At 43.3% G+C, this 24449-nt stretch overlaps 1 protein-coding gene across 6 annotated transcripts in view; it reads right to left on the bottom strand.

The window, feature by feature from the left end:
* LOC147361890 (ATP-binding cassette sub-family C member 4-like) overlaps positions 1-1599 on the bottom strand; it is a 162588-nt gene extending 160989 nt beyond the window's left edge. For all 6 annotated transcript variants that reach the window (XR_015138358.1, XR_015138359.1, XR_015138360.1 and 3 more), the window contains exon 1: positions 1400-1599. Coding sequence is in view for 3 of the 6 variants with exons in the window: in XM_086330209.1 (XP_086186335.1) it covers positions 1400-1473 (74 nt within the window). In the remaining 3 variants the exon portion in view is untranslated. The remainder of the gene's footprint in view (positions 1-1399) is intronic.
* Positions 1600-24449: the final 22850 nt, after the last annotated feature.

Raw genomic sequence — 24449 nt, 5'->3', positions numbered from 1 at the left:
GGTGGAAGTGGAGATATCCACAATAAGGAAAGGGGCTGATCAAATAAATCCTCCAGTTCTGACTGTGTCTCCCAGGCAAAAGCAAAACATGTTCAAGAATAGTGTTCCCAATCATTAAGTAAAAAACCTTTCATTTTTTTACCCACATGAAATTTGTCACAACTGGGAACCAGGTTATACAGTGAGAGCCACACAGGGAGAAAGGGAAAGGGAAAGAAATACATGGTCATAGACATGGGGGCAGAGGGAACCCAGTGGAGCTGGAACACACTGTCGCAAAGGGCATGTGGGAAAAGGTGGGGACATTACTGAAAGATGGCAAAGAAGGTGGAGCACTGAAGAACTGTGGTGCTGGAGAAGATTTCTGAGAGTCCCTTGGACAGCAAGGAGATCAAACCAGTCAATCTTAAAGGAAATCAACCATGAATATTCTTTGGAAGGACTGATGATGAAGCTGAAACTCCAGTATTTTGGTCATCTGATGCAAACAGATGACTCACTGGAAAAGGGTCTGATGCTGGGAAAGGTTAAGGGCAAGAGAAGAGGGTGTCAGAGAATGAGATATATAGATGACATCACAGATGCAATGGACATGAACTTGGGCAAACTCCGGAGACGGTGAGGGACAGAGACCGGCAGTGCTGCCATCTGCTGCTGCTAAGTCGCTTCAGTCCTGTCCAACTCTGTGCGACCCCATAGATGGCAGCCCATCAGGCTCCCTCGTCCCTGGGATTCTCCAGGCAAGAACACTGGAGTGGGTTGCCATTTTCTTCTCTGATGCATGAAAGTGAAAAGTGAAAGTGAAGTCGGGACCCCATGGACTGCAGCCTACCAGGCTCCTCTGTCCATGGGATTTTCCAGGCAAGAGTACTGGAGTGGGGTGCCATTGCCTTCTCCGAGTGCTGCCATCACGGGGTTGCAAAGAGTTGGACAGGACTGAACGACTGAACAACAACGGTCCAGGGCACTATTCGATAAAGGAAGTTGTTCATAAGCTGCTTGCTTGGGGCTGGGGACGCGGGTAGGGGATGGGGGTACGACGCTTCAGTTCAGAACTGGGAATTCCTGAGCAGTTCAGGGGAAGCCTGTAAGAGTAGAGGCGGGTGTTCAGTGCATTTTCCCTCTGGGCTGTGATTCCCCCTAGGCAGCCTTCCAGCTTCCTGTTTTCTGGCTCTGGAGGGGCTGCCAGCGGCAAGGCACGGAGACCCTGTATCTCCGCCACCAGTTCACCGGGTCCCCTCCCCACCCCTGCTCCCCACTTCCTTGCCCAGTCGTGCTCCGCCTTCCCAGAGTGCAGAGGGGGAGCAGGACAGCATTGGGAGGGTCCACACTTGTTTTCAAAAGGCGCGGCAGCGGAGGGCGCCGTGACTACCGCGTATCACGGCCGGGGAGCGCTCACCAGAAGAACAGGCGCGAGCAGAGGTTCGCTTTCTGCAGCGGGTTGGGCTTCACCTTCGGGTACAGCGGCGGCATAGTGCCGACCCGGGCGGGCGTGGAGCGGCGCTGCGCTGCTCTGACCTCGGTGAGGCTCCCGCTGCTCCTGGAGGCGACCGCGGGGATGTTGGAGACCAGGCCGCCTTCGGGGTCTGCTGGGCGGGCCCTGAGAACCACAGGCTGCTGGGGGTGGAGCACCCACCACCCGCCAGGTCTCCGCCTCCCGGGACTGCACAACCTCCCGCGTCGCCTCCGAGTCACCGGCTCTGCGCTGCTGTCACGGCCCTGGGAGAAGTAGGGCCGTGTGTGTGGGGCTGCAGGACGAAGAGGCCGTCAGGCCAAAGCTTCCAAAAGCTGCAAGCAAGTGGGAGGCAAGGCCCCGGCTCTTTGATGGAGGAGGGTAGGCAGACCGGACAGCACAAACAAACCAGCTCCAAGGATCCCACCTGGCTGCAAACTCTGCTGAAACTCCTATTCTGAGCCCAGAGGCTCACCCAGAAGGCGAAGAGGGGAGGCTCAGGCTCTGCCCTCCTCTGCTGCTCCGAAGCTCCTCATGGGCTGCAGGGAAGGCCTGGAGAAAGCTGGCAGAAGGCATGATCAGCCCATGTGAGATGTCCTGTGGCATCTCACACGTTGCATTATGAGGGAACCTCTATGAGCTTTTTGTTGCCCTCTTAGATTGGGAAAGGGGAGTCTGGGGGGAGAAAAACTGCCTCCTAATTTCTTTCATCATGCTTTCAAAACTTAGATAAGTAAGAGTGACATATGTCACAAAATACATTTCTGGGGACCTTACCTCAGTTTCAACTCTAACAATGTCCTGGTCAGGAAGGTATTATCCCTATCCTACAGATGAGAAAGGTGAGGCTCAAGGACAGCCCTTGTCCAAGGTCTTGTCCAAGTTTGGGGTTCAGCATGATTGTCTCACTGGTACATGGATAGTGTGTGTGAAAAGTGCCTAGAATATGCTGTGTGAATGAATGAATGACTGCAGGACTGAATGAACAAAATCTTAGGCTCCTACTCAGAAGTGTTTAGTTACCAGCTCAACAGGTTCTCTTCCCTTCTACTCTAAATGAAGAAATATCAAAATGTAGGTACTTTCAACAAGATCACCATATTATTCTTTAATAATTTCTTATATACCTTGGCTAAGATTGGTGTTATTAATGATGGCTTTTAGCTTCAGTTATGCAAGATGAAAAGGTAAGTTCTAGAACACTGGTGTACAGCAATGTGATAATATTGCTGTGTACCTTTAATTTGCTTAAAGAGTAGTAGTTCTCAACATAAAAAAAGAAAAAAAAATGACAGAAAAATGGAAAAAGTGTGAAGTAATGGACATGTTGATTGGCTTGGTTGTGATAGCTTATGGTGAATGGCGTCAAATTTGTGATCGCCAAAGTAGAAGATTTAGCTTCGGGACCAGGGACCAGGCTTGATCACTCAAGAGCTTTTGGGTAGCAGAGTTTTATTAAACGGACAGAGAAATCTTCTGACATAGACATCAGAAGGGGGACGGGGGCGGGGGATGGAGAGTGCCCCACTGGGTAGTCTTACCAAGGCCTTATATATTTTACTAGACCCACTCCCACAACACACATTGGAAGATGACAGGATTAGTCAGAAAGTTCTCAAGAAGGAGAAACATGTCCTGGAGCAAGCTACATTGTTATATTGACTACCACAAAGTGATGTCGGAAAAAAAAGTTTGTCATTTTCTCCTTGAGAGCCCTAGACCCCTTTCTTCTTCTTGAGGGCTCCAGACCCCTTTTTCCTCCTCGGGGACCCTGGACTTCTTAACAACCTACCTAGGAATTGACTCTCTCAGTTGTGATGAATATTTCACAATGTATATGTAAATCAAGTCAACATGTTGAACATCTAAATATATATACTATTTGTCAATTATACCTTAATGCCAGAGGGGAGATTGATTTTAAAGAAACCTTTAATGTATTCAGACTTTTTTTTACGAGTCAAACATATAAGAATGGCAAGGTGTTGATAATTTTGTATTGATGGGCATGATGAGAATTTATTATACCATTTTCTTGATATTTCATGCATGTTTGAAATTTTCTGTTGCAAAAAAGAAGAATGATTAGAGCTGAAAATTTTAATTTTTCAATTACCTACCTTTTTTGTGTTAGCTGTCTCTCACATAATGCAATCCACAATGTATGGTACCAGATTTGTCCTGATTTACAGTCGTCTTTTACATTCTCTACATTTTCCAGTGTTGTAAACACTCAGCAACTAGTTCTACTTCAAAAATAAAGGAATTGGTTGCTGCAGTTGGAAGTCTGTCAGACTGCCTTAGACTGTTCCATCTGGTCCCCACAACTATCTCAGGACCATAATTAGCCATCTCCAAACTGAAAAATACATTCAGTCCCTTTAGCTTCTGCTGTCTTTTTATTTTTTTTTATTTATTTATTTTTTTAACTAAGATCTTTTGAAACTTCTTAGTATCCTCTTCTGGACATAAAATCCTTGAATGTGATCTAATTCATGAAAAGAAATCATCCTCACATTTCAGAACTTTGTTACTAGTAATGAATTACTTCTGTCACTTCCCACTGGCTCTCAGACATACTTGCATTATGACACTTTTACAGAGAGTTCTGGTATAAAAACTTAAACAAAACTCCTTATTTTCTGCCAATATATTCTATGTGATCTCCCTTTAAGATGTTATAATAATAATGGAACCTTGAGTTATTTTGTTTTCAGTTCATCGGAAACACTAGTCCATTACTGAGATGAGTTGTCCAGAAACTGTTGAGAGTTGATAAAGATGTCCTGGGAAAAGAATATACCTAAAAAATTGAAATTTCTATTTTCATTAGGCTCACAATCTAGAAAAAGAATAGGTAAAAAGGAAATTTCAGCAAAAGAATAAAAAATAATAAAATAACACAAACACATTCATTCTTACCCTGATAAATTAAGGATGTTTTGTGATGCTGCTGGCGCTGACACATATTCACCCTGCAAATGTTTTTCAGCGAAATACAGAGGCCTAATAGTCATTAAAAAAAAAAAAAAAAAAAAAACAGAAAAACCAGAATACCCCATCCTAATGAAGGCAAAGTCTGATAGGCACTGTAGTATATTATTGGCAAAATATAAATTAGAATCGTTTTTTTCACAAAATAATCTAACAATATTTATTTTTAAGAGCCTTAAAAATGTTCATTCTTTGCGACTCAATAAGATTTCCACTTTGAAGATGAAGAAGATAAAAAGTCAGCTATAGCCAGCTATTTATGTACAAATACTCAAACAGTAAATAATCTTCCTGCAATGCAGGAGACCAGGATTCAATACCTGGATCAGGAAGGTCTCGTGGAGAAGGAAATGGCAACCAACTCCAGGAAGTACTCTTGCCTGGAGAATTCCATGGACAGAGGAACCTGGCAGGGTATAGTTCATGGGATCACAGAGTCGGACATGACTGAGCGACTAACTCTCACTTTCATGTTTCTCAGAGCAGTGCTTATTATAATATTAGAATTTAGAAACATCCTAACTTCTAAGTTCAGCAATAGCAAAATGATTGAATAAATCATGAATCATTTTTAGAGAAGTGCTTTAGCTTTCCCTGGCGGTAGAGTGGATAAGAATCCACGTGCCAATGCAGGGGACACAGGTTCAACCCCTGGTCCAGGAAGATCCCACATGCTGCCAAGGGGCATCTAAGCCCAAGCACCACAACTACTGAAGCCTGTGTGCTTAGAGCCCATGCTCTGCAACAAGAGAAGTCACTGCAATGAAAAGCCTGTTCAGTTCAGTTCAGTCACTCAGTCGTATCCGACTTTTTGTGACTTCATGGACTGCAACATGCCAGGCTTCCCTGTCTATCAACTCCCAGAGCTTGCTCAAACTCACAACCATTGACTCAGTGATGCCATCCAACCATCTCATCCACTGTTCCCCTTCTCCTCCCACCTTCAATCTTTCCCAGCATCAGGGTCTTTTCCAATGAGTCAGTTCTTCACATCAGGTGGCCAAAGTATTGGAGTTGCAGCTTCAGCATCAGTCCTTTCAGTGAATATTCAGGACTGATTTTCTTTAGGATTGACTGGTTTGATCTTGCAGTCCTGGGGATTCTGAAGAGTCTTCTCCAACACCACAGTTTAAAAGCATCAGTTCTTTTGGGCTCAGCTTTCTTTATGGTCCAATTCTCACATCCATACATGACTACTGGAAAAACCACAGCTTTGACTAGACAGACCTTTGTTGGCAGAGTAATGTCTCTGGTTTTTAATATGCTGTCTAGGTTGGCCTTGGCTTCCCTGGTAGCTCAGACGATAAAGCGTCTGCCTGCAATGCAGGAGACCTGGGTTCGATCCCTGGGTCAGGAAGATCCCCTGGAGAAGGAAATGGCAACCCACTCCAGTATTCTTGCCTGGAGAATTCCATGGATAGTGGAGCCTGGTAGGCTACAGTCCATGGGATCGCAAAGAGTCAGACACGACTGAGTGACTTCATTTCACTTCACTTCACTTCTAGGTTGGTCAGAGCTTTTCTACCAAGGAGCAAGCATCTCTTAATTTCATGGCTGCAGTCACCATCTGCAGTGATTTTGTAGCCTAAGAAAATAAACTCTGTCAGTGTTTCCTTTGTTTCCCCATCTATTTGCCATGAACTGATGGGATGGGATGCCATGATCTTCTTTTTTTGAATGTTGAACTTTAAGCCAGCTTTTTCACTCTCCCCTTTCACTTTCATCAAAATGCTCCTTAGTTTCTCTTAACTTTATGCCAAAAGGGTGATATCATCTGCATATTTGAGGTTATTGATATTTCTCCTGGCAATCTTAATTCCAGCTTGTGCTTCATCCAGCCCAGCATTTCACATGATGTACTCTGCATATAAGTTAAATAAGCAGTGTGACAATATACAGCCTTGACACTCCTTTCCCAATTTGGAGCTAGTCCATTGTTCCATGTCCGGTTCTAACTCTTGCTTCTTGACCTGCATACAGACAAGAGGCAGGTCAGGTGGTCTGGTATTCCCATCTCTTAAAGAATTGTAAGTAGTATCTTGTAATCCACAAAATCAAAGGCTTTGGCATAGTCAAGAAAGCAGAAGTAGATGTTTTTCTGGTATTCCCTTGATTTTTCTTTGATCCAACAGATGTTGGCAATTTAGTCAGTGGTTCCTCTGCCTTTTTAAAATCTAGCTTGAACCTCTGTACGTTCTCAGTTCATGTACTGTTGAAGCCTAGCTTGGAGAATTTTGAGAATTACTTTGCTGAGTGAGGCCCCAGAGAAGCCTTCTGATGGCTGCAGCTCCAGCGTGCATCTGATTGCAGCCCCATGAGGGACCCTGAACCAGGTCACCCAGCCAAGTTGCTCCCAGATTACTGACCCTCAGAAATTCTGCAAGATTTGGAGTATCCAGGAGTCTCCACAGAGGTGTGAGTCAGCAGTGGCCTGCTGCTGAGTTAGGGGCATTGAATTCAACATTGTGTCTACAAATCCTTTTGAAGGAGGTCTCCATTATCTTCATTACCCCCACCATAGTTTGGCCTTAGGCCAAACAACAGAGAGAGAACACAACCTCACCCATCAACAGAAAATTATATTAAAGATTTACTGAGCATTGCCACCCATCAGAATAATACTCAGTTTCCCTCGCAATCAATTTCTCTCATCAGGAAGCTTCCATAAGCCTCTTATCCTTATCCATCAGAGGCCAGACAGAAGGAAAACCACAATCACAGAAAACTAACCACACCGATCACATGGATCACAGCCTTGTCTAACTCAATGAAACTATGAGCCATGCCATGTAGGGCCACCCAAGATGGACAGGTCATGGTGGAGAGTTCTGACAAAACATGGTCCACTGGAGAAGCAAATGGCAAACCACTTCATTATCCTTGCCTTGGGAACCCCATGAACAGTATGAATAGCTCATGTTCCACAACAAACAGTAGCCCCCACTCACCACAACTAGAGAAAACCCAGGCAGCAACAGCAAAAATGGTATTGAAAGCTTTGAAGAACGACCAAAATGGGAGAAGATCTTAAAAAATGCTGGATGCTGAGAGTGATGAAAGCAACAACGAAGTTGTGAGGTATTCTGGCAAAGAAGCTATTAGGCTCTGCCGGCCATTCCCATTCCTTCATTTCTCTTTCATGGCAAAACATGTTGTGTATCACCTGTCAGCTCAGAATCAGCCCATTGCGTATTGACTTATCTCTACTGCACTGACAGCTAATACCTTTTTCTGACTCAACTGTAGGTTCTTTCTGGATTCTTACTTTGTAGTAGGTTTTGCTGTATTCTGCCTGGTGATGGTATTTTACTATTGACCAGAGTCTACCACATAAATGAATCGAGATCAAAGTGATAGGTTTTTTTTTTGGGGGGGGCGGGCAGGAGAGGGGTTTGTTTGTTTTACTCTCTGCAGTGGGTTTCTCTGGATTCTGTGTGATGACAATATTTTATTTTACTATTGACAACAATCTACCAGATGAAGGATCCATGGTAAGGTGATAGCTTTAGAAAAGAAGCAACTGGGAAAGAGCAACTGGCTTTTGCTTCAAAGCTGTTAGTTTTGGTCTGAGAGCCTGAGGTGCTACCTCTTCAAATGAGCTGATCCATAAGGATACATTTAACTCCATGTCATGTAGCCACACAAAGTTCAGAATCAAATTATGTGGTACATCTTGCTTGTATCCCATGAGAGACCCCACTCTGTCTAAATTGAGACCAAATTCTGGACTACAAGTTTTGATACCTTTATGTGTATGTCACTTATTGTTCTGCAACAGCCAAGAGACTTAAGTTTCTATTCATTAATCAAAGCAGCCTGGAGGCTATTTCTAGCACACATCTAGATGTCCTGTTGGGTCATAACCTTTACTCTGCTAACTTCAAACCACTTTTCTTACTTCAAAACTTAGAATTTCACCCAGCAACTGATTACCAAGTATTGCCATCCATTTCTATCAGTCAACTTGTTCAGTTTCCATAAAACAATAACCTCTGTACCATAATGGCCCTTATTTGTAGATCCATTTAGGTGTTTTATTATATTTTCCTCTACTGTTTAAAAAAAATAGAAGATGGAAAGAATCGATATGCTAATATTAACAACAATTAATGTAAATATGGTCCGATGCTGTAAAGAGCAATATTGCATAGGAACCTGGAATGTCAGGTCCATGAATCAAGGCAAATTGGAATTGGTCAAACAAGAGATGGCAAGAGTGAATGTCGACATTCTATGAATCAGCGAACTCAAATGGACTGGAATGGGTGAATTTAATTCAGATGACCATTATATCTACTTCTGCAGACAAAATCCCTCAGAAGAAATGGAGTAGCCATCACGGTCAACAAAAGAGTCCATAATGCAGTACTTGGATGCAATCTCAAAAGTGACAGAATGATCTCTGTTCGTTTCCAAGGCAAAACATTCAATATCACAGTAATCCAAGTCTATGCCCCAACGAGTAATGCTGAAGAAGCTGAAGTTGAATGGTTCTATGAAGACCTACAAGACCTTTTAGAACTAACACCCAAAAAAGATGTCCTTCTCATTATAGGGGACTGGAATGCAAAAGTAGGAAGTCAAGAAACACCTGGAGTAACAGGAAAATTTGGCCTTGGTATACGGAATGAAGCAGGGCAAAGACTAATAGAGTTTTGCCAAGAAAATGCACTGGTCATAGCAAACACCCTCTTCCAACATAAGAGAAAGCTCTACACATGGACATCACCAGATGGGCAACACTGAAATCAGACTGATTATATTCTTTGCAGCCAAAGATGGAAAAACTCTATAAAGACAACAAAAACAAAACCAGGAGCTGACTGTGGCTCAGATCATGAAGTCCTTATTGCCAAATTCAGACTTAAATTGAAGAAAGTAGGGAAAACCCCTAGACCATTCAGGTATGACCTAAAACAAATCCCTTATGATTATACAGTGGAAGTGAGAAATAGATTTAAGGGCCTAGATCTGATAGCAGAGTGCCTGATGAACTATGGAATGAGGTTCATGACATTGTACAGGAGAAAGGGATGAAGACCATCCCCATGGAAAAGAAATGCAAAAAAGCAAAATGGCTGCCTGGGGAGTCCTTACAAATAGCTGTGAAAAGAAGAGAAGTGAAAAGCAAAGGAGAAAAGGAAAGATATAAGCATCTGAATGCAGAGTTCCAAAGACTAGCAAGAAAAGATAAGAAAGCCTTCCTCAGCAATCAATGCAAAGAAATAGAGGAAAACAACAGAATGGGAAAGACTAGAGATCTCTTCAAGAAAATTAGAGATACCAAGGGAACATTTCATGGAAAAATAGGCTCTATAAAGGACAGAAATGGTATGGACCTAACAGAAGCAGAAGATGTTAAGAAGAGGTGGCAAGTATACACAGAAGAACTTTACAAAAAAGATCTTCAAGACTCAGATAATCATGATGGTGTGATGACTGACCTAGAGCCAGACATCCTGGAATGTGAAGTCAAGTGGGTCTTAGAAAGCATCACTACAAACAAAGCTAATGGAGGTGATGGAATTCCAGTTGAGCTATTTTAAATCCTGAAAGATGATGCTGTGAAAGTGCTGCACTCAATATGCCAGCAAATTTGGAAAACTCAGCAGTGGCCACAGGACTGGAAAAGGTCAGTTTTCATTCCAATACCAAAGAAAGGCAATGCCAAAGAATGCTCAAACTACCATACAGTTGCACGCATCTCACACGCTAGTAAAGTAATGCTCAAAATTCTCCAAGCCAGGCTTCAGCAATATGTGAACTGTGAACTTCCTGATATTCAAGCTGGTTTTAGAAAAGGCAGAGGAACCAGAGATCAAATTGCCAACATCTGCTGGATCATGGAAAAAGCAAGAGAGTTCCAGAAAAACATCTATTTCTGCTTTATTGACTATGCCAAAGCCTTTGACTGTGTGGATCACAATAAACTGTGGAAAATTCTGAAAGAGATGGGAATACCAGACCACCTGACCTGCCTCTTGAAAAATCTGTATGCAGGTCAGGAAGCAACAGTTAGAACTGGACATGGAACAACAGACTGGTTCCAAATAGGAAAAGGAGTATGTCAAGGCTGTATATTGTCACCCGGCTTATGTAACTTATATGCAGAATACATCATGAGAAACGCTGGGCTGGAAGAAGCACAAGCTGGAATCAAGATTGCCAGGAGAAATATCAATAACCTCAGATATGCAGATGACACCACCCTTATGGCAGAAAGTGAAGAGGAACTCAAAAGCCTCTTGATGAAAGTGAAAGTGGAGAGTGAAAAAGTTGGCTTAAAGCATTCAGAAAATGAAGATCATGGCATCCGGTCCCATCACTTCATGGGAAATAGATGCGGAAACAGTGGAAACAGTGTCAGACTTTTTTTTTTTTTGGGTTCCAAAATCACTGCAGATGGTGACTGCATGAAATTAAAAGACGCTTGCTCCTTGGAAGGAAAGTTATGACCAACCTAGATAGCATATTGAAAAGCAGAGACATTACTTTGCCAAGAAAGGTTCGTCTAGTCAAGGCTATGGTTTTTCCTGTGGTCATGTATGGATGTGAGAGTTGGACTGTGAAGAAGGCTGAGCGCTGAAGAATTTATGCTTTTGAACTGCGGTGTTGGAGAAGACTCTTGACAGTCCCTTGGACTTCAAGGATATCCAACCAGTCCACCCTTAAGGAGATCAGCTCTGGGATTTCTTTGGAAAGAATGATGGTAAAGCTGAAACTCCAGTACTTTGGCCACCTCATGTGAAGAGTTGACTCATTGGAAAAGACTCTGATGCTGGGAGGGATTGGGGGCAGGAGGAGAAGGGGACAACAGAGGATGAGATGGCTGGATGGCATCACTGACTGGATGGACGTGAGTCTGAGTGAACTCCGGGAGTTGGTGATGGACAGGGAGGCCTGGCGTGCTGCAATTCATGGGGTCTCAAAGAGTTGAACACTACTGAGTGACTGAACTGAACTGAATGTAAATATGGAGAAAGCATGAAATGAAAGAAAGGAGGTGACACTTCAGTCTGGAATGGATGCATATTTCAAGTAAGGTGGTTCATTATGTATTTAATTTTTAAGGAAGAGAAACCATTTTTTTTTAACCTATGAAGTATCTAGGGCAGCTTTATTCAAAGTACCAAAATTTGGAAGCAGTCACAACATCCCTCAACAAGTGAATGGACAAACTCGTTTATCCAGGCAATGAGGTACTGCTCAGCACTAAAAACAAATGAGCTACCAACACATGAAACAACATGGAGGAAACTTAAATGCTCATTACTAAGTGAAAGGAGTCAGTCTGAGAAGACTACATGCTGTATGATTCTAACTATATGACAACAAGGCAAACTATGGAGACAGTAAGGGATCAGTGTTGCCAGAGGGTGGAGGTGGGATGAGAGATGAGTAGATGGAGCACAGGGGATTTTTAGGGCAATGGAAATACTCTGTAATATACCACAATGATGGAAATGTTATCATACATTTGTCTAAACCCATGGAATGCATGACACCAAGAGTGAACCCTGATGTAAACTATGGATTTGGGGTGACTGATGTGTCTCTATAGATTCATCAGATGTAGCAAATCTTTCACTCTATGTTGATAGTGGGGAGGCTATGGGGTGTGGGGGCAGGGGAGAGGAGGAAATCTCTGTACCTTCCCCACCCCACCTCCCCCAGAAAGAAAAATCTATGAAATGCTTGTGAGACACTGAGGATTATACATTCAAACTTCCCTGGTTATCCAGGGGTTAAGAATCCACCTGCCAACGCAGGAGACGTGGGTTCTATCCCTGCCCTTGGAAGATCCCACAGGCTGTGTAACCTGCACTCTAGATCCTGGGCTCTGCAACTACTGAGCTCACAAACCATAACTCCTGAAGCATGTGCGCCCTAGGGCCTGTGCTTCACAACAGGAGAAGCCACGGCAATGAGAAGCCCATGCACCACAATGAAAAGTAGCCCCTGCCCACCGCAGGCAGAGAAAGCCCATGCATAGCAACAAAGACCCAGCATGGCAAAAATTAAAATAAGCAAATAAATAACAATTTTTAAAAATGAAGTGTTATAATAGAGGAAATGAGATTTTTAAACTTATAGATTGAGATTCATATTAATAAAATTCCCCATTGATCCCTTATAGTATTTCTTAGACTTATACATCACTTGATAACTTTCTTCAATTTAATCAAGAAAATAAGAACAATTTACTTTTTCGCTTGTCAATTTTTAAAATAACTTATAAAACACTACCAGAGTTATAATCTCCTTCCCACCCCTTGCAAGTCAAGTCCATTTTGCTTCATTAAATTTTATGTTTATTAAATATAACTTCAGTGAAATTAAGAGAAATTGAGTTTGAGATAAGAAATACATCTACAAAATTAATATGTATTGTATATTATTATTTAATCTATATTTTAGATACTCTTATAAAATTTGAGGTTAAAAACCTGAAATATTCTTTCTAAACATAAAGAACTTTAGAATTCTTTCTTTGTTTTCTGAGAAGAGACTTCCCTTGCTTCCTTTCATCCAGTCTACTTTCAATTGCACTCTCAGGGAAGCTGTGGGCATAAAAGTACCGAATTGCATCTGGATGAAATGTATTTCCTACCCTCACCAAGCATACAACTTATAATATGTGTACAATTCCCATTCTTAAGAGTCACACCTTTGCATGAAGGCTTTCATTATATGTGGACAACAGAAATGAAGTCCATCATGTGTCAATATTAAAACAAAAGGATTGACTTTTTATGGATGTTTTTTCTAACATGTATTGCTGATGTCCCTCCCTCGCAGTTTGCAGAACATAATGACAAACATTATTAACTATTTGATATCATTACCAGGAGTAGTAGTATGCCATTTGGTGCAATACACTTAGGGTCTAACAAACATAGGTACAGGGGTTTACAGATTCATTCATACACACTTACTAACAAAAAATTAACTTTTAAAAATTTCACATCTATTTTTTCTATATTTTTATTTCTTATATTTTCTAATAATACTTTACTTTTTACTACTTTTAAACTAGCTTGTAAAGTAAGATTTAATAGGCTTTAAAATAAGGACCTGAGGATCTCTGCTAGGAATAATTATGAGTTTGCAGATCTAATTTTGGCAACTTAGATGCCTCTTGGTATCAGATGTCTTCTGTGAGACTGAAATTACCCAAGGATGACATCTGGAAAAGTGAATGTTATCAGAAGGTGCTTTGGTTTACCAATGGCTTTATGAAAGTGAAGGTGAAAGTGAAAGTTGCTCAGTTGTGTCGGATTCTTTGCAACCCCAGGGACTATACAGTCCATGGGATTCACCAGACCAGAATAATGGAGTGGGTGGCCTTTCCCTTCTCTAGCAAATCTTCCCAACCCAAGGACTGAACCTAGATCTCCAGCATTGCAGGCAGATTCTTTATTAGCTGAGCCACCAGGGAAGCCCATGGCTTTATAAGTGTTCCTAAATGATTAGTAAATTTCCTCTCTTCTTTTGACATGAAATAGTTTAAGAATGCTAAAAATATTCCCCAATTTTATTTTTTAAATGTAAATAATTCCCAAATGGATTACATATAAAGTATTCACACTTTTCAATAGTTATTTAAGGATTTTCATTAAAAAATAAGATATACAGAAACAAATCAAAGAGAAAGAGGGAGAGAGAAGCCCAAGGCTGAGACCTGAGACCATCCAGCATTCACAGTTAGAGACTCACCCAAGGATACTGAGGAGGGAGAGAATGTGCAGTCACCAGAGTGCAGGAGAACCTGGAGCCCATGCCTCTGAGAGGCTGGTAAGTTGAAGACAGAGAGTACCAAATGGATTTGGCAAAGACAGGGGTTTTGGTGACTTAGGAAAAACATTATTTTAAAGAGAAAGAGATTGAAATCTTTTAAAGATGTGCTGAGCAGAGAACGGTGTCTGAAAGTGTGGAAAAGTGGTTATGCACAACTCCTGTGAGAAATTTTGCTGTGAGGAGGAACAGAAAATGGAAAAAGTAACTGCCGGACTATAACCCTTGAGGAGGCATTCATCCACACTGTGAACTGTTCAATAGCCAGTCTAAAATAGACTGTTTGAGTAACATGGGTAAGCCGATGTTGTCAGTATCTGCCCTGGTGCCTTCCATGTCACCCTAGCCTGACTTCCTGCTACTCTGCCTGAGGGTTTTGTCTTCCACCTGAGTCAGCTCTGCTAAAGCACAAGGCAGCCAGGAGTGCTGGGGAATTTAACGTCTTCCTCTGCTCTCCCCTGACAGCCTTCAGTCAACAGACAGACAGGAGCTGGTGTGTAAATACCCCTAATCCCTCACTCAGGGAAGCTAACCCTGAGGCTTGTGCTTCACACTGTCTCCTACAATTTCCCAGCAGGATTGTGTTCCAGTAACCCAGCCTGGAACATACCTGATAACACATCCTGTGCGGCCCTCTCTCCCTTTCTTGTCACACTTTCCCACTCCATTACCAGTGTTTCCTGGGATCCCCCTCCCAAATAACCTATTGCATTCAACTTCTCATCCTAGACTTTAGCTTCAGCACACCCAAACTAAGACAACCGAAAATATTCATGTAACGACTTGAAACCATTATACCAATTTTGCACAAGAATGCATGAAACAAGAAACATTAAAAGAAAATATTTCAAAATGATAACAATGATCATTTCTTTATTGTAGAATTATGGGTCATTAAAAAAAAAAATCTTGTTTTTCCTCAAAAACATAAAATGGTTTTCTTTTGGTAAAGAAGTACTGTAATTACAACATACAGATTGATAGAGATTTTGTGAATTTCAGAAAGTGGTCTTAAAAGAACAAAGACAGGGAAAGAAAGAAAGGGAAGCCACTCAGTCACGTCCAACTCTTTGTGACCCAATGGACTGTAGCCCGCCAGGCTTCTCTGTCCATGGAATTTCCCAGGCAAGAAAACTGGAGTGGGTTGCCATTTCCTTCTCCAGGGGATCTTCCTGACCCAGGGATCAAACCCGGGTCTCCCGCATTGCAGGCAGACGCTTTACCAACTGAGCCACCAAGGAAGCCCTAAAAGAACAAAAAGTATTACCAAAGAAAATATGTCTGCTGCTAACTTTCTCAGCAACACATAGCAAATGAAGTACCAATATTCATATGAAAAACACACCAATGGCTTTTGTTATAGTTACCATTTATCGAATGTGTAACAATACCCTTTTATCATCTCACAAATCCTTGCAATACTATTGTAAGGCACGTATTATTCTTATCTTTTTAAATAAAATATAGTTCAGACAACAGTGAATTCTCCAAAATGGGGGAAGATTTGAACCCAGATATTGGTCCCAAAGCCCATGAACTTCCTGCCACTTTGGGCTGCCTCTCTCTGTACCTTCAGGTATTATTTTAGAGTCACCAACAGAAAGTCAAAGAGTAATCACTGCATCAACATTTCTGATGTGCTTGATGCAATTTAGAACTAGGAGGAGAGATGTGTATAAAGACACTTTGCTGGGGCAAATGGCTTCTTCAGAGCAAGCTGAAGTGTGGTCACCATGGTCATGTTGGATAGAACAATTAGAACACTGTGCCATCAAACCCTGGAAGCAAGAACAGTACATCACAAGGGTGGAAAAATCAAACTGTACGGCAGAGAGATGGATTTTTTAAACTACGAGGCCAAGAAAGCACAAGTCTAAAGTATATCTGAGCTTAAAGGACCAAAAACGGCACAGAGTACATAATAACATACTGTGGAATAAATTTTTGGTCACAGTTAGGTTCTTTGGTCACACTTTACACAAGAACAGCTCTTACTTATCTCCTAACTGTATTTGCTTGACTATCTACTAGATGCCAGTCACTCATTACTTTATACAAGGTAAAATGCAGATTAATCTTTAAGAAACAATGGAGAAATAAGCCTGTTATTTCTATTTTTAGCTTATTAACAACAAGCTAAGAATTATAATTGCTAGATATGCACTGGTTCACAATGCCTGGACCATAGGCTTCTTAAAGCAGGAGAAGGTCCTCTTCCTACATTGACTCGAATAACCACTCAATGCCCTGTCCATAGGAAGTCTTAGAAAGCACATGCCCAGTGAATGACGAGGATACTCACATCCCACAGAAAGAGGAGGGCGCTGCAATCTCTAAAAACATTTACTGTAACTCAAAAAGTTTATCTGTCTCTCAGGACCAAAGGGAGAACTATGCTTCCCCACTGCCTGAGATATGCAGAGATAATGGCCAATACTGATCAGTGGAGGTGAGCATAAATGACAGGGACAAAGACAGCCAGACTACTTAGATGACAGCCCCAAACTCCCTAGTGTCTGTTCTACTCCTAGGTTGCTCCTGGAGGAATCCTGTTTTGATAAGAGAGGGAAAGAGGAAAGACCAAAGCACATTCTTCTAGGGGCATGAAGGCAGTTACCCAGCAACTGATGCATAGAGAAAAGTATATAAGCAAGAAGTAAAATTCTGGTTTCTTTATCTCTCAAATAAATAAATAAATTTAAGTGAACTAGTAAGTGCACATCAGTATAAGAGGAAAATAAGTAACTTCAGAATATTTCCCATATATGAAAACCATCTGAATAAAAAAATAGAAATATTTTTAAAAATATAAATAATAAAATATAAATAAAATATATAATGCTGACTGTACTGTTTCTGTCTATAGTTTACAATGCTGACTGTAGCCCTCTCTGTCTATAAAAAGCTCTTGTCCACTGATTGTCAAGGGAGGGGGAGTCAGCCTTTAGACAGGAGTCTACCCACCACCCAACACACACACCAGCATCCAAAATAAAACAAATGTTCCTTTCCATCAACCTGGCCTCTTTATTGGCTTTTGAGTGGTGAGCAGATGGAACCCCACCCCCCCCTTCACTTTTTGGCTGTCTATGGTCAGCCTTGGAACTATCACAGCACCTGTCGTGGTGAGAGGGGAGTGAATTTTAGTGTTACAATGAAGGCATAATGAGCTAGAAGTCAGAGACCAGACCATCCTCAAAACCATCTTGATTTTAGCTGGTTCAAGTCAGTTTTTGTGGGATCCTGTTTATCTCAGTATCTGTACCCACCTACTTCCTTCCTGTCTCACAAGCATAGATGCACTGTTTCCATAGTGACGAGGGCATCTTAGCCTGTCACCTGAGAGCCCAGACCTGGTTCTCTGTGGACCCTGATGCCTAGGTCATTTCCTTTCCTATTTAAATAATATCCAGTTTTCTTCCTTAAATGAAGGGTGCCAGGGGCACCCATTATTTCAGGAGCAACATCAAGCCCCAGACAATAGGGAGCTACCATATGGGTTAAAAAACAAAAACAAAATAAAACTGATTATATCAATACCTTCCCTTTCAGACCTTCCAGAATAGAAGAGAAATTGGTCTCTTTTTCTTCATCAGGATTATCTCTACAGGTAACAAAGGAAACAATCATTAAAGGTAAGTCGGGGCCCTTAATATTCCATGAGGCTGGGCTGTGATGAAACAGTCACCAACAAAGCCCATCAACAATTCCCTGGAAGTAATAGTAAAACCTTGGTAATAGAATAAAGTCTAACCTTTTGTTACTCCGTTTGCGCTGAGTCGAGTTTCACTTGCTCACAGGGTGCTTCATGAAGAGACCTCACACCCAGCCCATCAGACAAGACTCCCTGGTGTGAAACGGCTGCGTTGACACCTCAGCCCAGAGGGCCGAGTGCAGGATCATTGCCCCCAGCACTGCAATTCAAGATGGCATTGAGGTGTCGAATGCAGAGATGCTGAGCCTGGCATTACAATCTGGAGCCACCGGCAGCACAGCTGATCCGGTCCTATGAGAACACCCCCGGCCCCCAGTTGATAGGAATCACATTCAGCAGCCCCCTAGAAGGTTTTCAGAGGAAAGTGTCCTCTAGGGCAGATTCTACTGGCACGAGCCACACCCAGCATAGGGACTTCCCAGGTGGCTCAGCAGTAAATATCCCGCCTGCCAATGCAGGACACTCGTGTTGATCCCTGGGTCAGTAAGACCCCCTGGAGCAACCCATTCCAACATTCCTGCCTGGGAAATCCCATTGACAGAGGATCCTGGCAGGCTGTAGTCCATGGGGCCACAAAGAGTCAGACATGACTGAGTGACTGAGCATGCGTATGCACACACACACATACGCACACCCCTGGCAGAAGGACACCCACCTCCTGTTGAGGGTGGGGGGTCTCACTTGGGAGAATCAGTAACAAAATAAGGAATCAAACTGTTTCTGTTTTTCCTGGTAGCTCAGATGGTAAAGAATCTGCCTGCAGTGCAGGAGCCCGAGTTTGATCCCTGAGCTTCAAAGATTCCCTGGAGATGGGAATGGCTACCTACTCCAGTATTCTTGCCTGGAGAATTCCATGGAATTCTTGTGGGCTATAGTTCATGAACTCACAAAGAGTCAGACACAACTAAACGACTTATGCTTCATCACACTTTCTAGCAAGGAAAGCAGCTGCCATTTGGGAAGAAATGAGATCTTCTGCCTCCAATAGTGGTTCTCACTTGGCTGCAGGGTGAGGTTTTAAAAAGTGTTGATTTCTGCATCCCCTCCCCTGAGATTCTGATTTAACAGAGACGAGGCTTCAGCACTGGGATATACAGAGCTCCCCTGGTGATTCAAATTTGTAGCCAAGTTTACTGGTCATAACAAACAGCCTCTTCCAACAACACAAGAGAAGACTCTATACATGGACATCACCAGATGGTCAACACCGAAATCAGATTGATTATATTCTTTGCAGCCAAAGATGGAGAAGCTCTAAACGGTCAGCAAAAACAAGACCAGGAGCTGACTGTGGCTCAGATCATGAAGTCCTTATTGCCAAATTCAGACTTAAATTGAAGAAAGTAGGGAAAACCACTAGACCATTCAGGTATGACCTAAATCAAATCCCTTATGATTATACACTGGAAATGAGAAATAGACTTAAGGGCCTAGATCTGATAGATAGAGTGCCTGATGAACTATGGAATGAGGTTCGTGACATTGTACAGGAGACAGGGATCAAGACCATCCCGATGGAAAAGAAATGCAAAAGAGCAAAATGGCTGTCTGGGGAGGCCTTAAAAATAGCTGTGAAAAGAAAAGAAGAATAGCAAGAAGAGATAAGAAAGCCTTCTTCAGCAATCAATGCAAAGAAATAGAGGAAAACAACAGAATGGGAAAGACTAGGGATCTCTTCAAGAAAATTAGAGATACCAAGGGAATATTTCATGCACAGACGGGCTCGATAAATAACAGAATTGTTATGGACCTAACAGAAGCAAAAGATATTAAGAAGAAATGGCAAGAATACACAGAAGAACTGTACAAAAAAGATCTTCACGACCCAGATAATCACGATGGTGTGATCACTCACCTAGAGCCAGACATCCTGGAATGTGAAGTCAAGGGGGCCTTAGAAAGCATCACTACGAACAAAGCTAGTGGAGGTGATGGAATTCCAGTTGAGCTATTTCAAATCCTGAAAGATGATGCTGTGAAAGTGCTGCACTCAATATGCCAGCAAATTTTGAAAACTCAGCAATGGCCACAGGACTGGAAAAGGTCAGTTTTCATTCCAATCCCAAAGAAAGACAATGCCAAAGAATGCTCAAACTACCACACAATTGCACTCATCTCACATGCTAGTAAAGTAATGCTCAAAATTCTCCAAGCCAGGCTTCAGCAATATGTGAACCATGAACTTCCTGATGTTCAAGCTGGTTTTAGAAAAGGCAGAGGAACCAGAGATCATATTGCCAACATGCGTTGGATCATGGAAAAAGCAAGAGAGTTCCAGAAAAACATCTATTTCTGCTTTATTGAGTATACCAAAGCCTTTGACTGTGTGAATCACAATAAACTGTGGAAAATTCTGAAAGAGATGGGAATACCAGGTCACCTGCTCTGTCTCTTGAGAAACTTATATGCAGGTCAGGAAGCAACAGTTAGAACTGGACATGGAAGAACGGACTGGTTCCAAATAGGAAAAGGAGTATGTCAAGGCTGTATATTGTCACCTTGTTTATTTAACTTATATGCAGAGTACATCATGAGAAACACTGGACTGGAAGAAGCACAAGCTGGAATCAAGATTGCCGGGAGAAATATCAATAACCTCAGATATGCAGATGACACCACCCTTATGGCAGAAAGTGAAGAGGAACTCAAAAGCCTCTTGATGAAAGTGAAAGTGGAGAGTGAAAAAGTTGGCTTAAAGCTCAACATTCAGAAAACGAAGATCATGGCATCTGGTCCCATCACTTCATGGGAAATAGATGTGGAAACAGTGTCAGACTTTATTTTTTTGGGCTCCAAAATCACTGCAGATGGTGATTGTAGCCATGAAAGTAAAAGACTCTTACTCCTTGGAAGGAATGTTATGACCAACCTAGATAGCATATTCAAAAGCAGAGTCATTACTTTGATAACAAAGAAAAGTTAGTCTAATCAAGGCTATGGTTTTTCCTGTGGTTATGTATGGATGTGAGAGTTGGACTGTGAAGAAGGCTGAGCACTGAAGAATTGATGCTTTTGAACTGTGATGTTGGAGAAGACTCTTGAGAGTCCCTTGGACTGCAAGGATATCCAACCAATCCATTCTGAAGGAGATCAGCCCTGGGATGTCTTTGGAAGGAAAGAAATTTCAGCTGAAGCTGAAACTCCAGTACTTTGGCCACCTCATGTGAAGAGTTGACTCATTGGAAAAGACTCTGATACTGGGAGGGATTGGGGGCAGGAGGAGAAGGGGACGACAGAGGGTGAGATGGCTGGATGGCATCACTGACTCGATGGACATGAGTCTGAGTGAACTCCGGGAGTTGGTGATGGACAGGGAGGCTTGGCGTGCTACGATTCATGGGGTCGCAAAGAGTCAGACACGACTGAGCGACTGAACTGAACTGAACTTACAAACCACTGGCCTTTGCCATACTGAGGATATAAAGAACTCTACCTGGACAAGGAAGCAGAGTAAACAGACAGAGTGATTCTGCAGGAATAGGAGTGTATGTTTCTGTGTACAGGGTGTAGTTGGAGTGGGGGCCTGTATCCCCTTTTGCCCACTCTGAGGCCTTCCTGGCTTCTCATTGCACAACCTTTCCACGTTTCTCACCTGGATGCCTGGATTCTTCTGTGCCTTGGTGGTGATTTTCAGTATGGTACAGTTGTCTCAGGAGATTTCATACAAGCCCCGCCTTAGTTCATCACAAACCTATGAGCAGGATTCCCAAGTTGTGGCTTGCTGGGAGGGAAATCCTGAGAACTATACAGGATGAGCAGCTCAGCAGTAGCTTCAAGAATTGCTCCCGCACAGGGAAGTTCAGGGAGCTACAGGCCAATGGCCAAGCACGGGTGTGGCACACAGCTGTGACTGGAACCTTCCTGTGCCTGGGATCTGAGATGTGTGTGTGTGCTCAGCTGTGATGACTCTTTGGGACCCCATGGACACAGGATGGGATTTCCCAGGCAGGAATACTGGAGTAGGTTGCCATTTCCTCCTCCAGGGGATCTTCCCAACCCAGGGATCAAACCTGTTACTCTTGGATCTCCTGCACTGGCAGGTGGGTTCCTTACCACTAGTGCCCCCTGGGGGCTTGAGGGAACTGATCCTAAAGTCAGTGACAGGTAATTCTCAGATTCAGTGATAAAGAATGTGCCTGCCAATGCAGAAGACATAGGAGATGCACGTTCGATCCCTGGGTCAGGAAGAAGCCCTGGGGGAGGAAATGACAACCCTCTCCAGTATTCTATTCTTGCCTGGAAAATCTCATGAACAGAAGAACCTGGTGGGCTACAGTCACAGGGTCACAAAGAGTTGGACATGATTGAACACAGGCAGTGACAAGTGCCTATGATGGCATCGAGAAGTTCAGAGGTGTAATGTAATAAGCGTCCTAATAAACATCAGCTGCCCCTTATTCTGCTCTGTGTGACAAGGATGTGCTTTTGCTTAACTATCATATCACGTTTAATTTTTGTTTTGGTATATGAAAATTTATTACTATCATTCTTTCATCATCAAAATTTATGATCTTTATCTTTCCTTCTTGCCTTTATATAAGGCAAAAAAGAGACACTGGCTACTTTGACAGCCTTAAAGTGGACTCCAGGAATGTCACGAACAGCATGACCTTTGCAACCAAATCCAGCAACCAGAACTTCATCATTTTCCTCAATAAAATTCAAGCAACCATCTCTGGGTACAAAAGGCTATAACTTTTTGCCATTCTTGGTGAACTGAACCCTGACACATTTCCTGATGGCAGAATTTGGCTGTTTGGCTTCAACCCCTATTTTTTCAAGCACAATTCTCTTGGCACGAGAAGTGTATCTAAAAGGGTTGGCCTTCAGGGCTGTGCCCAAATGGGCTTTCTTGTACTGTTACCATGCCGCTTCAGGGCTTATTGGTGGCTACAGAGCTTCATGGCAAAGACCACGATGCTTGCTCATCCTACCAGCACCATGGGCCTGAAAGAAAGACCATCATGTTTAATTTTAACACACGCTCGGATTTTACAGAGCTTAGGGATCTTGCTAGAGGTCATAAGACTCCTAACTGACAGCTACAGCCTCTGAGCCCCAGTGGAACCGCAGAGTCTGTCCCCACTCCACCCATGTCCTGTGGGGCCAGGAGGTCTCCCTGCCCAAAGACCTGCTCAGCTTGACTCCCTGGGTGGGTCCGTGTGGTCCCTCCAGGGGCCTGCAGCTCCTTTGCTCCTATTGCCCCTGAATCAGGTCCTTCCTTTTGCAGGGCAACCCCCGAGAGCCCCATGGTCGACAGGAGGACACCCTTGCCCCATTCTAGCAGCTTCTCCCTGCATCCAACTCCGGGGGTGGGGTCAGGCCAGGTTGTGAGGAGAATCATGAGAGAAGCAGGAAGGGTGTGAGCTTGTAGTCAGCACCTTCCTCTGACCTGGGACCGCCCTCTCTTCTCCTGACACTTCCCGCCACTCAGGGCAGCTCCTCTCAACGCCCCACTCCCCTCCATTACAAGTGTTCCTGTAGCTCTGCTGTGGATCAGAGTCACCACGGGAGGGGTCAGAATGCAGAGTCCTAGGCTCCAGCCCCAAAGATCTGATCCAACATCCCAATCCCATGCAGGGGGTCCTCTGAACACATTCTGAGAAGCATTTAACAGACCTGCCACTCACATATGTGGGCCCTGGGTCAAGAATATAAACGAAGCCTATCCTATATGTTTAAATATTTAAAAGTTATAAATCAAGCTAACACACTGTCAAGTACAACCTCAAAACAACATGGCAGACTGGGATTCCTGGACCCTGGAGTTTGGAGCTAGAAGGCAGGACCTCAGAGGGCTGGGCTGACCCAGCCCCTAGCCCTCCCTCTGCTCTTTCCATCTCTGGCTCTGACCCTCTTTGTGCCCTGAGGAATCTGCTGCTCAAGCAAGAGCATTACGGCCTTCAAGTCCAAGCTCAGGCCATCCTCTTCCGCTCCATAAACAGTTGTATCTCGACTACCTGTCAGGTTGGGACATGGGTCCCAGGAGGGAGGCCTGCACTGGAGCTGGGAGCAAGGGTTCTAGGGTCTAGGTGCTCAGAGCATGGCCTGGAGGGGGCGGGGCTTCAGGTGGCCACACCCCCTGGTCCACTCTGGCTGCCTGCACCTGGGGGAAGGTGCAACTGCAGGATGAACTGAGCAGGGCCTCTAAACCAGCGCTTCTCAAACTGTACTGTGAGCAGGACTCACCTGGTATCTGGAGATTTTTTCAGTAGGTCTGGGGTAGAGACCACAATCACATGTTCCTAACAGCCTCCCAAGCCAGCTGACACTGCTGGTACACAGGCCTCACTTAGAACAGGGAGGGAGGGAGCACCGAGGGCAGAGATTTCCTGTAAAGGACCAGGAAGTACATTTCCAGGCTTTGGGGGCCTTATGGTCTATGCTCAGAAAAACATCTACTTCTGCTCCATTCACTACGCTAAAGCCTTTGACTGTTTGGATCACAACAAACTGTGGAAAATTCTTCAAGAGATGGGAATACCAGACCAC

The sequence above is a fragment of the Bos grunniens genome, chromosome 12 (assembly GCF_055505025.1).
Source record: "Bos grunniens cultivar Pamir isolate PY7600 chromosome 12, Bosgru_T2T1.0, whole genome shotgun sequence".
In the NCBI taxonomy this organism is placed as follows: Eukaryota; Metazoa; Chordata; class Mammalia; order Artiodactyla; family Bovidae; genus Bos; species Bos grunniens.
The sequence above is the reverse complement of the archived record's forward strand: the minus strand, read 5'-3'. Positions and strand labels throughout refer to the sequence as shown.